The 18384-nt window shown below is 37.7% G+C and overlaps 1 protein-coding gene across 1 annotated transcript in view; it reads left to right on the top strand.

Annotated features, from left to right (window-relative positions):
* FNTA (farnesyltransferase, CAAX box, subunit alpha) overlaps positions 1-18384 on the top strand; it is a 33445-nt gene that overhangs the window by 6205 nt on the left and 8856 nt on the right. The window contains exons 3-6 of the mRNA XM_025921366.2: positions 7389-7503; positions 11367-11471; positions 14469-14595; positions 16391-16539. Coding sequence (XP_025777151.2) covers positions 7389-7503; positions 11367-11471; positions 14469-14595; positions 16391-16539 — 496 coding nt within the window. The remainder of the gene's footprint in view (positions 1-7388; positions 7504-11366; positions 11472-14468; positions 14596-16390; positions 16540-18384) is intronic.

The following is an 18384-nucleotide window of genomic DNA, read 5'->3' as shown; positions in this document are numbered from 1 at the left end:
ATGGAAGAACATATAATTGAGGAGGAGAATGGCAAAATGAAAAGCAGTGTGAATAATAATATAACAATTTCATTAAAAATAAGTAACTGGGGTGCCTGGCTGGCTTAGTCTATAGAGCATGTGACTCTTGATGGGGTCATGAGTTCAAGACCCACGTTGGTCATAAAGATTACTTAATTAAAAAGAAGAATTAAAAAAAAAAAACAACTATGTTTATATGCTTAGAAAAATGTCTGATAACAACCAGTACCCTTGAAAGAAATCCAGTGCATTGGAGAGTGGCATTGAAGTGGGGGAAACTTCATGTACTTTTATATTGTTTACAATGTTTGCATGGAATATGTATTCTTTCTAGTTAGAAATGTTTTTTAAAGTAAAACGTGCTCCTTGTAGAAAATTTTGAGTATTAAAAATCAAAAGAAGAGTCTCATCATCAAGAAATAACTACTGTTGGGTCCCCTGGGTGGCTCAGTTGGTTAAGCGTCTGACTTCAGCCCAGGTCATGATCTCCTCTGTGGGTTCAAGCCCTGTGTTGGGCTCTGTGCTGACAGCTCAGAGCCTGGGTCCTGCTTCGGATTCTGTATCTCCCTCTCTCTCTGCCCCTCCCCACTCACACACTCTCTCTCTCTCTCTCAAAAATAAACATTAAAAAAAAAAAAAAAAAACAGAAAGAAAGAACCACTGTTGGGCTCTCAGTCGGTTAAGCATCCGACTCTTGATTTCAGCACAGGTCATTATCTCACGGTTTGTGAGTTCGAGCCCTGCATCAGGCTCTGCACTGGTGGAGCAGAGCCTGCTTGGGATTCCCTCTCTCTGCCCCTCCCCCATGCACTCTCTGTTTCTTTTTCTGTCTCTAGAATAAGTGAATAAACTTCAAAACAAAACAAAACAAAACACTGTTACCCTCAACAAAGTAGTTTTAGAGGGAACATACCTGAACATAATAAAGCCCATATATGAAAAACCCATACCTAGTATCATCCTCAATGTGGAAAAACAGGGCTTTTCCTGTATGGTCAAGAACAAAACAGGGATGTCCACTCACCACTTCTATTCAACATGGTACTGGAAGTCCTAGCGACAGACAACAAAAAGAAATAAAAGGCATCCACATTGGTAGGGAAGAAGTAAAACTTTCACTATTTGTGGATGCCATGATACTATATATAGAAAACCTGATCAAAAAACTGTTAGAACTGATAAACAAATTCAGCAAAGTCACAGGATACAAAATCGATGTACAGAAATTGCATTACAATACACCAGTGATGAAGCTGCAGAAAGAGAAATTAAGGAATCACTCCCATTTACAATTGCACCAAAAACAATAAGATACCTAGGAATAGACATAACGAAAGAGGTGAAAGACCTGTACTCTGAAAAACTATAGAACACTGATGAAAGAAATTGAAGATGACACAAAGAAATGGAAAGACATTCCATGGATTGGAAGAACAAATATTGTTAAAATGTCTGTTCTTCCCAAATACCCAAAACAATCTATATATTTAATGTAATCCCTATCAAAATGCCAACAGCATTTTTCACAGAGCTAAAATAATCCTAAAGTGTGTATGGAACAACAAAAGATGCCAAATAGCCAAAGCAGTCATGAAAAAGAAAAGCAAACCTGGAGGCATCACAATTCCATACTTCAAGTTCTATTACAAAGCTGTTGTAATCAAAATAGTATGGTACTGGCACAACAGTAGACACACAGATTGGGGCACCTGTGTGGCTCAGTCAGGTAAGCGTCTGACTCTTGATCTCAACTCAGGTCTTGATCTCAAGGTAGTGAGTTCAAGCCCTGTGTTGGCTCCGTCCTTGACGTGCAGCCTACTTAAAAAAAAAAAAAAAAAAACACACACAGATCAGTGGAACAGAATAGAAAACTCAGAAATGAATCTGCAGTTATATGGTAAATTAATCTTCAACAAAGCAGGAAAGAATATCCAATGGGAAAAAGACTTGTCTCTTCAACAAATGGTGGGAAAACTGGACAGCTACATGAGAAAGAATGTAATGACTACTTTCTTACACCCTTCACAAAAATAAATTCAGAATGAATTACAGACCTACATGTGAGACCTGAAACCATAAAAATCCTAGAACATAGGCAATAATTTCTTTGACATTGGCTGTAGCAACTTGTTTTTAGATGTCTCCTGAGGCAAGGGAAACAAAGGCAAAAATAAACTATTGGGACTTTATCAAAATCCAAAGCTTCTGCACAGTGAAGGAAACAATAAAATTAAAAGGCAACCTATGGAATGGGAGGAAATATTTGCGAATGACATGTCTGATACAGGGTTAGTATCCAAAATATATAAATAACTAAACCAAAAAAGTGAATAATCCATTAAAAAATGGACAGAAGACAAGTAGAGATTTTTTCAAAGAAGACAAACAAATCGCCAACAGACACATGAAAAGATACTCAATATCACTTATCAGGGAAATGCAAATCAAAACTATAATGAGATATCACCTCACAATAGTCAGAATGGCTAAAATCAACACAAGAAACAGCAGGTGTTGGTGAGGATGGGGAGCAAGTGGAACCTTCTTGCACTGTTGATGGGAATGCAAACCAGTACAGCTACTCTGGAAAACAGCATGGAAGTTCCTCAGAAAATTAAAAATAGAATCACCCTACAGTCCAGTGGTCATACTACTAGGTATTTATCCAGAGAATACAAAATACTAATCATAGGGTTACATGCATCCTGATGTCTGTTGCAGCATTATTTACAATAGTCAAATTGTGGAAGCAGCCCAAGTGCCCATCAATCGATGAGTGGATAAAGAAGATGTGGTAAAGGGCACCTGGGTGGCTCAGTCAGTTAAGCATCCGACTTTGGCTCAGGTCATGATTTCACAGTTTAGGAGTTCGAGCCCCACCTTGGGCTTTGCACTGATAGTGCAGAGCCTGCTTTGGATTCTCTTTCTCCCTCTCTCTCTGTCCCTTCCCTGCTCGTGCTCTCTCAGAAATAAACATTAAAAAGAATAAAGAAAAAGATGTAAATATACACAACAGAATATTACTGAGCCACATTTGCAATGACATGGATGGAGCTAGAGAGTATTATGCTAAGCAAACTAAGTCAGAGAAAGATACCATATGATTTCAGTCATAATTGGTATTTAAGAAACAAATGAGCAAAGAAAAAAAAAAAAAAAAAAGAGAGGCAAACCAAGAAGCAGACTCTTAACTGTAGAAAACAAACTGACAGTTTACCAGAGGGGAGGTGGGTAAAGGGATAGGTTAAGTAGGTGATGGGGATTAAGGAGTACACTTGTGATGAGTACTAGCTGATGTCTGGAAGTATTGAGTCATCATATTGTACACCTGAAATTAATATTATACGGTGTGTTAACTAACTGGAATTTAAAAACTTAAAAAAAAAAAGAATGTTCTTGATGACACAGTAAGTTACCAGTTTAAAAAAAAAAAAAAAAGATGGGCACCTGGATGGCTCAGTAGTTAAGCTTCTGACTTCAGCTCACGTCATGATCTTGAGGTTCATGAGTTCAAGCCACACATCAGGCTCTCTGCTGTCAGCACAGAGCCCGCTTTGGATCTTCTGTCTCTCTGTCTCTCTGCCCCTGCCCCACCTGTGCACACTGACATGCTCTCTCAAAAATAAATAGACATTTTAAAAAAAGAACCACCGTTAATATTTGGTATATAGCCTTGTACTCATCTGTGAATGTTTCTGCAAAGTTGGTTTCATATTGCATATATGTGCATGTGTGTATGTTTTATATGTGTAGATATGTGTGTACATAAAATAATGTATATATACATTGTATATAGAGTTAATGTGTTATAAGCATTTTGTTATAACTTGAAAATTATTTGGGAGCTTGGTTCTTAGTGCATAATATTTCATAGTTATTTGCCACTTATGTTTCTAAATTTTATTCTGGTATGATTTAAATTCAACTTTTTAAGGATAGTGTTTAGGGGCGCCTAGGTGGCTCAGTCAGTTAAGCATCTGCCTTCAGCTCAGGTCATGGTCTCGTGGTCTGTGGGTTCGAGCCCCGCGTTGGGCTCTGTGCTGACAGCTCAGAGCCTGGAGCCTGTTTCAGATTCTGTGTCTCCCTCTCTCTCTGCCCCTCCCCTGTTCATGCTCTGTCTCTCTCTGTCTCAAAAATAAATAAACGTTAAAAAAAAAAAGATTTAAAAAAAAAAAAGGATAGTGTTTAGAAGTAGGTAACCTTTTTATGTCTCAGAATTTTTTTTTTCAATATTTATTTATTTTGAGAGAGAGAGCACAATCAGGGGAGAGGCAGAGAGAAGAAGAGAGAGAATCCCAAGCAGGGTCCACACCAACCGCCAGTGCAGAGCCCGATGCAGCACTTGAACCCTTGTGAACTGTGAGATTTGACCTGAGCCGAAACCAAGAGTCGGGTGCTTAACCAACACAGCCACCCAGGCACCCCATGTCTCAGAATTTGTAAAGAGCTGTAATTGTTTAATATACATATATAGTATGTATTTAATATATATATGTATATTGTAATTGTTTAATATATATTTAAATGTTTATTATTTAAAAAAAATTTTTTTTAAGTTTATTTATTTTTGAGAGAGAGAGTGAGACAGAGCACGAGTGGGGAAGGAGCCACAAGAGAGAGGGAGACAAAGAATCTGAAGCATGCTCCAGGCTCTGAGCTGTCAGCACAGAGTCCGACACGGAGGCTTGAACCCACAAATCCCAAGATCATGACCTGAGCCGAAGTCGGACACTTAACTGACTGAGCCACCCAGGCACCCCTATTTTTTTTATTTTTGAGAGATAGAGTCTGAGCAGGGGAGGGGCAGAGAGAGGGAGAGACAGAATCCGAAGCAGGCTCCAGGCTCTGAGCTGTCAGCACAGAGCCTGACGTGGGTCTTGAACTCACAGACTGTGAGATCATGACCTGAGCTGAAGTCAGATGCTTAACTGACTGAGCCACCCAGGTGCCCCAGATCTGTAATTGTTCATGTTCTTCTCTGATAATTTCACTTTGGGGGCTTTAGTCTAAGGAAACAGTATGTGCACGTATGCATTATATATGTAACTTAAAAAAATTTTTAGTGAAAAGTCATTGGAAGCTTAAAACAGTGATTTTTATAAAACAAAATTGTAAATGATCCACATTGCCAATATTAACAGACTGGTTAGGCAAACTAGGATATATAGATATGGTTTTTATACATAATCTGTTAAAAGTTTTTGAATTACCAGTAGCTGGAAAATTATACAGTATTAAGAAAAATAGCATAGCATGTCCACATACGTTTTTAATTGTGGAAAAAAGTATTTAGGAGTGTTTACCACATTTTTTTTTTTTAATAACGTGTGTTGGGCTATCATCTATTCTGTGCCATAGCACAAACTATGTTATGAGGGCATTTCAGCCGCAGTATCTACTAGTTCATTTTGATTAGTGGCATGGCCTTTGGCATCAGTCTAGATTTGGGTTTAACTTCTGTCTGCAAGATACACTGACCCATTGTGAACTTGTTGATCTCTCTGAGCCTCAGTTTCTCTTGTGGAAAATGGGAATACATCAGGTTAATATTTGTCAAAGTCTAAGTTTCTTCAGTTAAGAGATTGGCGAAGATGAGAAGTTTTAATATATTAGTGAGGATATGGAAAAAAATAGGCTATTCATACATTCTTGGAGGGAATATATATATATTGATCAGATCTTTTTTAGAGCTTAATTTTGCAATACCTGTGAGCATCAACAGTGCACATCACCTTGATGCAGTAATTCTACTTGTAGGAATTTATCTTAACAGATGTGCTGAATTTGCACATGCACACAAAAGCATACAGTGGTACTCAGGACAGCAAAAGAATGAGATATTCATTGATAGGGGATGAGTTAAATAGAATTTGAGTACCATACAGTGAAATGCTCTGCAGCATATGGTGAACTTTGTTTTTTTTTTTTTTTTAATGTTTTTTTTTAATGTTCATTTATTTTTGAGACAGAGAGAGACAGAGCATGAATGGGGGAGGGTCAGAGAGAGAGGGAGACACAGAATCTGAAACAGGCTCCAGGCTCTGAGCTGTCAGCACAGAGCCCGACGCGGGGCTCGAACTCACGGACCACGAGATCATGACCCGAGCCGAAGTCGGACGCCCAACCGACTGAGCCACCCAGGCGCCCCAACATATGGTGAACTTTGTAATGGAATATTATGTCTTCCCATCTCTGTTCCTCAGTGTATTCATAAATAAGCATATATTTATAACTAAATGAGTAGCATGCTGCTCCATTTCTTCTGTTTTCACCTAATAGTCATAGCAGTTATTCCGTACGTGTATGTACCAGAGCAGCCTCATTACTAATGACTGCATAGTATGTCGTTGTATGATTGTGCCATAATGGACTTAGCCCATTGTTTACTAATGGAAAGATTATTTGTTTCCAATTTTCATTGCCTTTTTTTTTTTGAAGCCAGTCAGATTTATCAGTGGGTGGTTATATACCAACTTTAGTAAGTTCTCATTAACCTATTACCATCAGACCAGTCTTTTAAATTTTTCTTATGTATGTAATCAAATACTCCAGTAAATTTCCTTGGATGCTTTGGGTGTGTATGGGAGTATATTTGTAAGAAAACTTCCTAGAACTGGAACAATAGTTCCAATTGATTCAATGAGTATGTAAATTTTACACTACCTTTAATAATGTGTGAATGAAAAAAGCAAGGCCCAGAACATAGAGTGTGATGTGATCTCATTTATTTTTTTATTTTTTTTAAGATTTTATTTTCAAGTAATCTCTGTACCCAACATTGGGCTCGAACTGCAACCCCAAGATTAAGAGAGCTAGCCATGTTCCCCACTGTGATCATTTGTATTAAAAAATGGGAGGATGGATTTAGAATATATATTTGTATATCCATAGAATGTATTTGGAAGGCTACAGTAGAATCAGTTAACAGTGGTTGCCTCTGTGGAGGACTGGGAATTTAGTCAAATTTAGTGTGAACTTTTTTATACTGTTTGAATTTTCTACTATCATGTACATTGCTTTTTTCACTTATAAAACTGACAAAATGTGAGAAAAGTAGTAACTGAATATATTTGAATATATGCACTTTAATTTTACTTCAATGCATTAGGTCTTTTGGAGATTTGGAGTCTGGCATTAACCCCTGTACATACACACGAGCAGGAGGCACAGTTACACATATATTATGGCTGTGACACTAAAGCATTCTCAAGGTGGCATTCACATAGTCATTTGACTTTCTTTTGTTTATTGTTATAAATGATACACATGCAGTATCTTTCCTCATAAGATAGAATAGCATTTTGTATTATAGTGCTAAGTTTAAACAAGAAAGATAGTCCTAATGCAACGGTGTGCTCTCTCCCCAGTTAGAGATGTTTATGATTATTTCCGGGCTGTTCTGCAGCGTGATGAAAGAAGTGAACGAGCTTTTAAACTAACCAGAGATGCTATTGAGTTAAATGCAGCAAATTATACAGTGTGGTAAGTAAAACTCATCATTAATATTTCCCACGTAAATGTCTCATGTTTTAGTTCAGATGGCTCTTTTTTTTCCTTAACTAAACTTCAGTTGTTATCAAAATAATAATTCATGCTATGAGTTTAAAAGTCAGAGACTGAATGAAAAATGACATCCTCTGCCCCCTTCCTTCTCACTACCAGGGTCCCACTCCCCAGAGGCAAGAACTCTTGGCTGTTTTTTCTTAAGCTAACCTGTATATTCTAAATATGCTGACCCACATTTTATAGTATTTCACAGTATTCCTTTTAACAGATTGCTTTTTTTTGTTTAGTTTCATTTTCTTTGTGCCAGTAAGTAATTTGTCTCCCATGTGCTCTGATATGTATAAAATGTGTCATTTCTGCTGAACACCACAGGTAATCCTTCAGCTCCTTTTTTGCTTCTTCACCTGTACATCTAGTTTGGGCACTGTACATCTAGTCTTCAGCTCTTTCGTGCGTTCATGATCCCATTTCCAGACCTGACCCTCCTTCTCTTTATTGATTTACTCTCATTTTACTGACCACATTCTTGAATAGAACTTGAAAAAGGATGTGTGGAAAAACATTTTTGAGATTTTGTACATTGAAAAGTGTCTTAATAGAGGCTCTTCTCGATTTTATTAGTAGAATTCTAGATTAGAAATATTTTCCTTCAGAATTTTAAAGATGTTTTTCTATTTCCTTTAGCCTCTATTGAGAAGACTCATTACTTCACGTTTAAACCTTTTTAGTAGGTCCAGGGAATTTTTTTTTTTATGTTCGTTTGATAATTCCCTCTCTCTTTCCTCTGTTTTCTCTTTCTGGAATGTTTTTTTAAGTCACATGTGGTATCTTTTTTATTGCTTTTTCTTATTTTCATTTCTTTGTCTTTTCATTTACATTTGTGATATTTCGTCAACATTATCTTCTGACTGTGTCTGTGCTCAAAAATTTCTTAATATCCAAAAGCTCTTTTTTGTTCTCTGAATTTTTTTTAATAGCATCTTATCTTTTCATTGATGTGTGACATATTTTCATTTTTTTGTGTTTGTTTTGGTCTCTTTCTTTCATGTAAATATTTTTTTCAAATCCTTGACTCTCCTTTCAAACTTATAATGGAGGCAGGACAAATCCTGATTGGAAGCTCTGTGTGTGGCAGGACTTGTCGACGGGCGGGCTTCACTGTGAGGTTAGTGAGTGGAGATGTGGCTGTTTTGTGTGAAATCTTTACATGTCAGCAGTTCTCCATCTTTTCTTGTGGCTAGTTTGTTCCTCCAGAGAAGAGTCGTCTGGTTATTGCCTCAGGAGTATGTGTTTGGCTGCCACAGTTCTGGGGGTCAGGCAGGGGAAGATGGGTTGGGTGGGGGTTCTCAGATGTTTAGTATATCAACATTTTACGTTTCCTTGTTTCACCCTATATTCCTTTTCCTCACCCTATATTCCTCTGTGTCTGTTATTCCTTTCTGCTTCAGATTTTTCCAGAGAATAAAGCGACTTATGTCTTGCCAGGTTTAAAAAAACGAAACAAGGGGCGCCTGGGTGGCGCAGTCGGTTAAGCGTCCGACTTCAGCCAGGTCACGATCTCGCGGTCCGTGAGTTCGAGCCCCGCGTCGGGCTCTGGGCTGATGGCTCAGAGCCTGGAGCCTGTTTCCGATTCTGTGTCTCCCTCTCTCTCTGCCCCTCCCCCGTTCATGCTCTGTCTCTCTCTGTCCCACAAATAAATAAACGTTGAAAAAAAAAATTAAAAAAAAAAAACAACGAAACAAAACATGGTTTCTTCTCCTGTGTGTCTCCTTTACATTCACACAAAACCCTTCACTTCTGACATTTCTAGTCAACAATGGCTATGGGTGTTTCCCCTACCAAGCAATTTTCTCTGATACCAGTTGTGTATCCTACAATTTAACTCAGTTCTGACATTGTCTACCTGACATTGTGTACATACCTGAGATTCAGATAGCATCAGATCCCCCAGGTTTAAGGGCTCAGTCCCACAAGACTGCCCCCTATTTCAGATACTTAGTGCAAGTCCATTTGTCACCTATGCTTCTAACTGATGGGCTATAAATCAGAGGTTCCCATGACCCCTTCTTAGGGTTCAGTTAATTTGCTACAGTGGCTCATAGAACTCAGGAAAACAGTTACTTATGTTTAACAGTTTATTAAAGGATGTGATAAAAGATACAGATGAACAGCCAGATGAACAGATACATAGGGCAAGGTCTGGGAGGGTCCCAAGCTGAGGATCTTTTGTCCTTGTGGAGGGTATGTCCTTCCTAGAACATGAATGTGTTCACCCACCTAGAAGCTCTTCAAACCCCCTAGTATTGGGATTTTATAGAGGTTCCCTCATATAAGCATGGTCATTTAACTCTATTTCTAGCCCTTCTACTCTATCCAGACAGTGGGAGGTGGGGCTGATAATTCCAAGGTTTGGTCTTCCTGGTGACTAGGAGCCACCTAAGCACCCCACCCAGAGTTGCCTCAATAGGATGCTTCTAGTACACTCATCACTTAGGAATTTTTAAATGTTCAGGAACTCTGTGCCAGGAACCAGGGGCAGAGACATACACATATTTTTTTTTGTTTATCTCATACCAACTTAGTAGATGTTGTCACTTCTGTGCTCAAGGTTGGGGGAGGGGTCTTGGCTGTTAAGATTTTATACTGTTTCCAGCCCCATCCTTGATTCCTGGTTTTGGGAATACCTGACACCTCTGATTTCTAAACCTTTTTCCCTCTGTTGACAGTTAGGTTTTTAGCACTTTCTGTTTTTCAAAGTCAGTTAAAACTTACCTGTCAGCTTACCATTTTCCATAATTCTGACCTTTCCCAATTGCTGTGGTATCCCCTTGTCCCTAATTCTCTTTGTCCTGTGGATTTATACTGTTTTCATTCCTTTACTATCATTTTATGGGGTTTTATTAGGGTAGGAGGATAAACTTATTTACTTAATCTACCATGTTCACTGGGATTCTTAGTATGATATTCCATCATTTTGGAATGAATCGCGTCTAATATGCACTTTCTTATCTTTTAAGAAATTCCTGACTGTACATAACACAAAGTAACTTAGAATGCATTTAAAAATCTCCTAAGTTTATTTGCTGTTTTTTAAAAGGCAGTACATCTGATAACTTTACCCATGTAAACCAAGATGCTTATGTCCATGCTTTATGAAGCCTAATTTTCTTTAATAATAATAGAGAAATACTGTTATAGTCCTATTTAGCATTTCATTTTAAAAGATAACTTTCAAAGCAGCTGTTTTTCTTTTAGTATATATTGAGTTGGAAATTTTGAATTAAAAATAGACCAGAACTAATAATCATGTCTTTAGAGAAAAGTTTTTTTTTTTTAATGATTTGATTCTACCTATGAAGAAATTAAAAAAAAAAAAAAGAAGAAATTAAAGAGAAACGTGTTTCATTTATAAGTAGGATATTTGTGGTGGCTCTAAAAATACAATATATGCTGATGTTTGCAATGGAATTAATTATATGAATAATATATCTAAACAAATAAGCTGTATCATGTAGGGAAATATTATAGGTAAAGAGATGTCTTTGATTTGCCTGCAATAGAATAGTGGTAACCAGCGTTAACTGAAAATAATCATTAGTTAACTGAAAAAAATCATTTGTTGCCTCTCACCAGTTTTAGTTCAAAATGCTGATTCTTCCAATCACCAGATAGTTGTAGGAGTTGGGACAACCCCATGCAGTTCCATTGCTAAATTATTGGTTATATGGAATACCTACCAAAAAAAGAAGCGTGTCTAACTGTATTGTTAAAGCTTTATCTGATCCTGTGGCTAGTCAGTTTATGTGGAGTAATGAAACAATGCTTAATGTTTGCTACAGGCATTTTCGGAGAGTTCTCTTAAAGTCACTTCAAAAGGATCTACACGAGGAAATGAACTATATCACTGCAATAATTGAGGAACAGCCCAAAAACTACCAAGTTTGGTAAGATGAAAATAGGAAGGAAACATGTCACTATGCTAATATTACCTTCCCAGTGATGAGATTATAGGGAATTTATTTCTTTATAATTTAAGTACTTTGCATTGGAGCTAATATTACCTGTCTCATAGGGTTTTTAAGAGAATTAAATGAGATAATTTTATGTTTAGTGCTTAAAGTGGTACCTAACATTTAGTTAACACTCAAGTGTGTGTACTGCTATTATTATTTAAAATTTTGACATTAGTATATAATACTGCTAGAAAATTTTTGAGTGAAGAATCTGAAAAAATGATTTCTATCCTGTGTGTTATAAAATGACTTCACTGGTATTTTGATCTTTCATTCGTTTATGTATTCAAAAAATTTATATTGATGCTGGGGATACAAAGGTGAACCACACAGTTTAACAAGGAAAGCAAATAATACAGCCAGTTATTTCACAGTGCAGTGTGAAAACCACAGTGTTTTACAGAGTATATTTGTTGTAGAAACTAAGCCCTAAGTTAGCATGGACAAAACCATAGGGATTATTATGGGCGAGGGGAATAGAATACAATGAGAAAAAAGAGAGGCATTTTGGAGCAGGAGGACAGAGAGCAAATAGGAAAGAAATAGAGTTTGAACAGTACCCATCGTATACTGAGCACCCCTTGAATTAAAGCCACTGTGGTTGCTGTTATTGTGAAGATGGAGGAGGAGGTAGTGGTGAAAGTTCAACTTTCATGCGGAAGGATTTCTTTCTTTTTTTTTGTTTAAGGTTTATTTATTTATTTTTGAGAGAGAGAGAGAGTGCGAGCAGGGGAAGGGCAGAGAGAGAGAGAATCCAAAGCAGGCTCTGGAATTTTGATACGGGGCTTGAACTCACAAACTGCAAGATCATGACTTGAGCCAAAGTCAAATGCTTAACCAGCTGAGCCACCCAGGCACCCCAGGACCTAATTCTTAAGTTTTTCCTAAATTACAAAATAGTAGGAATCTAGAAAAATAAATTACTAGTGTTCACTGTATTGGAATTTTTCTGAAATAAATTTAAAAGCCTTTACCTCTTGAATTTTCCTCTTGGGTAGTATCTTGCCTTCTTGATATTCTGTAAGATGAATTTTTATTTATTTTTTTAAATTATTTTTTTTAAATGTTTATTTTGAGAGAGGGAGAGAGTGTGAGTTGGGGAGGGACAGAGAAAGAAAAATCCCAAGCAGGCTCGACACTGCCAGTACAGAGCTGGATGCGAGGTTCAGACCATGAACTGTGAGATCATAACTTGAGCCTAATTGATTCAGATGCTCAGCCGACTGAGTCACCTAGGCACCCCTGTAAGATGAGATTTTAAATTTTCCATGCATGCAAATAAGTCATTTATTAAGCATTAAATCTTTTTCCTTTTCCCTGTCACTCCTACTCACTTTTATATTTTTATTTAGTTTTTTAGAGAGAGAGAATGCAAGGGGAGAGGGATAGAAGGAAAGAGAGAATCCCAAGCAGGCTTCACACTCAGAACGGAGCTGGATATGGGGACTCAATCCCAGACCCTGGGATCATGGCCTGAGCTGAAATCAAGAGTCCCACCCTTAACCAGCTGAGCCACCCAGGTGCCCCCCTACTCACTTTTAGTATATTGAATACTAATGGATTTTTTTAAAAAGCAGCTTTGTTGAGATATAACTCACATATTACACTATTTACCGATTTATTTGTTTGTTTGTTTATTTATTTTTAAGTAAGTTCTACACCCAATGCCAGGCTTGAACTCATGACCCCAAGATCAGGAGTCTCATGCTTTACCAAGTGAGCCAGCCAAGGTACCCCTACTGTTTACCTACTTAAAGTGTACAGTTCAGGGAATCTGGGTGGCTCAGTCCGTCAAGCCTCTGACTTCAGCTCAGGTCATGATCTCATGGTTTGTGAGTTCAGGCCCGGCATCGGGCTCTCTGCTGTTAGCACAGAACCCAATTCAGATCCCTCTCTCTCTGCCCTTCCCCGCTTGTGCTCTCTATGTCTCTCTCAGAATAAATAAACTTAACTGAATGAGCCATCCAGGAGCCCCTATTTATTTCTTTAAGTTTGTTTATTTATTTATTTAAGTTTGTTTGTTTGTTTGTTTAAGTTTATTAAGTGTTGGACTCTTGGTTTGGGCCCAGGTCATGATCTCATGGTTCGTGAGTTTGAGCCCCACATCCAGCTCTGCGCTGACAGTGTGGAGTCAGTTTAGAATTCTCCCTCTCTCCCTCCCTCCCTTCCTCTCTTTCTCTGCCATCCCCCCCCCTCAAAAATAAACTTAAAAAAAAAAAATGTGTACAGTTCAGTGGTTTTAGTATAGTTACAAATATGTACAACCATCACCACAGTGACTTTTAGAACATTTTTACTAATAAATTTTTATAAATATTTTAGCTAAAAAAATTTAAAAAATAGACTCCAACAGAAAACCTAAGCATTTTTCTAGTACAGAAACAACTCTTGACAAACTTGGCAGCTTGTCATAGCTAATTGCCAGAGTAGAAGTGAATTCAGTTCTGCCCATGAACTAGTGGAATGAGCAGTTGCTTGTGTGGTGATGCTGTGGACTTCAGAAAAACTGAGAGCCTGTTTATAACCAGAGGATCTTCTATACTGGATTAAGTAGTATCACATTTCCTGTAGTCTCATTATGCCATCTGGGAATGTTTCAGAATTCTTAGACAGGATTTTGTGGTTGTCAGAAGATTACTGGACTTCCAGATTTAGCTTTAAATAAACATTCTTTAAACCCTGAGTATTTTATTTCATTTTACACACAGATTACTGTTTTGTTTCTTCAGCTCTTACTTACTGTTCTGGAACTTTTCCCTCTTAGTGTTTCTTCTGTGTTACCTTTTCTCTCCAGTAGAATCTTGAGAATTAAAGGTGAATTTCTGTTTTTTTGAGTGTCCCTCCACATCGCCTTAATACAATACGTGCAGTTGATACCTTAGTTCTTGGATACATTAACACAAAACCTCTTTCTTTTCCCGGCCTTAGGCATCATAGGCGAGTATTAGTGGAATGGCTAAAAGATCCATCTCAGGAGCTAGAGTTTATTGCTGATATTCTTAATCAGGATGCGAAGAATTATCATGCCTGGCAACATCGACAGTGGGTTATTCAGGTATTGCCTTTCTTGTTACAGTGTTTTTCAGATTATGTTTTACCTGAATTAAATAATTAAAATTACTGTTGAATGTAAGTATACTCCTGAACTGAAACACACATATAGATCATTACCCACAATTACAATGACTAAGAATTATTAAGATACTTAATTAAACCTGACATCCTTCATGTTGATTAATTTTATAACCTTTCAAGATATGTTGGTAAGTAGCTTCATATTAAAGAAGAGTAATAGTAATTTTTGTATTTTAGATTGAATTTGCATCCCATTTTATATTTGCTAGCAAGTTGAATAGAAAATGTAGTTGTAATTTTTTAATATAACTGTATTATTTTAATTAACAAGGGCATTGTACCTACTGGGGGTTTTGCATACATACAGTTTGGAATATGATGTTACAATAATAGTATTTTTTTTTTTTAATTTTTTTTTTTCAACGTTTATTTATTTCTGGGACAGAGAGAGACAGAGCATGAACGGGGGAGGGGCAGAGAGAGAGGGAGACACAGAATCGGAAACAGGCTCCAGGCTCTGAGCCATCAGCCCAGAGCCCGACGCGGGGCTCGAACTCACGGACCGCGAGATCGTGACCTGGCTGAAGTCGGACGCTTAACCGACTGCGCCACCCAGGCGCCCCACAATAATAGTATTTTATTTCTGCCCACTTGTTAAAATTTTATGCTAAATCCTGAATAGTAGAGAATAGTTAAAACTCCCACTCTGGGCATTTTATTTATTCTATCAAACAATTCTAGTGTTGTTTCCTATGAATTTTTTCCAGTGATTGCTACTTTGTGCACTATTCATTATACCAAGAGGATTTCACAAAATTCTTTTTTTTACTTAAAAATTTAAACTTTTCTAAATTTGTTTAAAGGGATAAATTTTCTAAAGATTTTTGGTATTTTTATTTTTTATGAAATTCTACCTTTTTGCCAGTATCAAATAAGAAGTATAACTCCATTGGCTTTTTTCATAATTATCCCCAATTTTTGCCACATTTGTAAATTTTGACCATTTCATTTCTTTTCTTAATTATCTTTATTGTTTCTCTTCTCCCTATGATCTTTTTTTTACTAAAACAGCTCCATAATGTAAAAGTTTATATCTAAATCCAGTTTTGTATATTTCTCCACATGTATTTTAATGTAGTTTTATCATACATAAGCATTTTTAATATTCCCTTTTACTTAATATTATATATTCATATCAAATCCATCAAATTAATACACTTTACTATAGTTTATCATTTTATTATTACTGAGTTTGGGTTTTTTCCCTCTAAATTTTCACCTTAAACAATGCATAAGCATTTAGTTACATAATGCCTTTTTTTTGCCTGTGATTTAGTCCTTTAGAGTAATTCTTGGGTCTATTTAAATAGTATAAACATGCCTCTTGGTATCTAAATTGTTCTCAAGAAGATGGTACTGAATTACAGGACACTTTGCTTTGTCTTCCTAAAATTTCTTTCCTTCCTTGTGACCGTTCCCTTGTCTTTGATGACTTTTCTTTCCCCCCTTCATTTCCTTGACCTGCAACTAGCACTTTCCTCCAACTGTGTGATGAGTCCCACCCACATCTTCAGTTCTAGCTCTGCTGAAATTTTATTTTTTATTAATAATGGGACATTTCTAGGGGTGCCTGGCTGGCTCAGTCGGTAGAGCATGTGACTCTTGATCTTGGGATTGTGAGTTCGAGCCCCACTTTGAGTGTGGAGATAACTTGAAAATAAAATCTTAAAAAATAATGGGACATTTCTAATTGGATATTCTGTATTTTCTCTTAGGAATTTAAACTTTGGGATAATGAACTGCAGTATGTAGACCAACTTCTCAAAGAGGATGTGAGAAATAACTCTGTCTGGAACCAAAGATACTTCGTAATTTCTAACACCACTGGCTACAATGATCGTGCTATATTGGAGAGAGAAGTCCAGTTAGTAATCTTCACTTGTTCACTCATTAAAAGAACATTTGTGTACCTGTCAGGTCTCAAGCATTGGGGTTACAGCAAAGATCAAGACTGCTCGTCGGGCACCTGGGTGGCTCAGTTGGTTAAGCGTCCGACTTCGGCCCAGGTCATGATCTCACAGATCATGGGTTCAAGCCCCACATCAGGCTCTATGCTGACAGCTCAAAGCCTGGAGCCTGCTTTGGATTCTGTGTCTCCCTCTCTGTTCCTCCCTAGCTTGTGCTCTGTCTCTCTGTCTCTCTAAAAATATAAACATTGAAAAAAAATTAAAATAAAAAAAGACTGCTCCTGATCCTGCCCTCATGGAACTAGTAGGACAGGATACATGGATGAAGTCTATAATGACAAATTTACAGATACTCTAGTATACATCTACTTTGTAGTGTCTTACATTTCTTGAAATATCGTTAACTATTAGAGATTGAGAAGAAGTCAGATTTCATAGTGTCTAGGAAGCTTTATTTTAAAACGATCTCAGAGACTCTTAATGATATAGAGCACACTGAGGGTTGATGGAGGGAGGTAGGTAGGAGATGGGCTAGATGGGTGTTGGGTATTAAGGAAGGCACTTGTGATGAGCACTGGGTATCATATGTAAGTGATGAGTCACTGAATTCTACTTCTGAAACCAATATTGCAATGTAAAAAAAAAAAAAAATGTATTTTATTAAATTCTGGTGACCTTTAGATAATAGTCCCTATAGGCCATGTTACTCTACTGTGCAGAGTTTAGAGCAGGATAAGTCTTTGTTGTAGGGAGCTGTCCTGTATGCTGTAGGGTTTTTATAGCATTCCTGGCCTTTATGCCTTTTTTTTTTTTTCAATGTTTGTTTATTTTTGAGAGAGAGAGAGAGAGGGAGACACAGAATCTGAAGCTGGCTCCAGGCTCTGAGCTGTCAGCGCAGAGCCCAATGTGGGGCTCGAACTCATGAACAGCAAGATCATGACCTGAACTGAAGTCAGATGCTCAACCGACTGAGCCACCCAGGCACTATGCCCTATAATATCAGTAGAAAACCCCTGCCCCAAGCTGTGACAAAAATGTCTGCAGACGTTGCCAAATGTCCCCTGTGGGGCAAAACCATCTGCAGTTGAGAACTACTGCTTTAGCTACAAAAAGCTGTTAAAAGAGAATTTATGAATTGGCATGAATATTAATATCCATAAACATTAATAGCCACCTCTTTTCTGACTTTGTCTATTTTGTCTTAATGTCTGTTTTTTTTGTTTGTTTGTTTGGTTTTTTTTTCAACGTTTATTTATTTTTGGGACAGAGAGAGGCAGAGCATGAACGGGGGAGGGGCAGAGAGAGAGGGAAACAGGCTCCAGGCTCTGAGCCATCAGCCCAGAGCCCGACGCGGGGCTCGAACTCACGGACCGCGAGATCGTGACCTGGCTGAAGTCGGACGCTTAACCGACTGCGCCACCCAGGCGCCCCCTTAATGTCTGTTTTAAATTTGAATATATTTATTGTTTTTATAGCCTGATGAGAACATACTTACCATTTTAATTATAAAAGTTGTTTTAGGGGCACCTGGCTGGATCAATTAGAGCGTGTGACTCTTGTTTTTTTAATGTTTATTTATTTTTGAGAGAGCACAAGCAGAGGAGAGATGGAGGGAGAGGGAGACAGAGGATCCCAAGCAGGCTCTGCACTAAGAGCAGCAAGCCTGATGTGGGATCCGAACTCAGGAACTGCAAGATCATGACCTGAGCTGAAATTGGATCCTCAACTGACCTAGCCACCCAGGGGCCCAGAGCATGTGACTTTTGCTCTCAGGGTTGTGAGTTCAAGCCCCACGTTAGCCT

The sequence above is a fragment of the Puma concolor genome, chromosome B1 (assembly GCF_028749965.1).
Source record: "Puma concolor isolate L17-30 chromosome B1, mPumCon1.1.hap2, whole genome shotgun sequence".
NCBI lineage: Eukaryota > Metazoa > Chordata > Mammalia > Carnivora > Felidae > Puma > Puma concolor.
The sequence above is the reverse complement of the archived record's forward strand: the minus strand, read 5'-3'. Positions and strand labels throughout refer to the sequence as shown.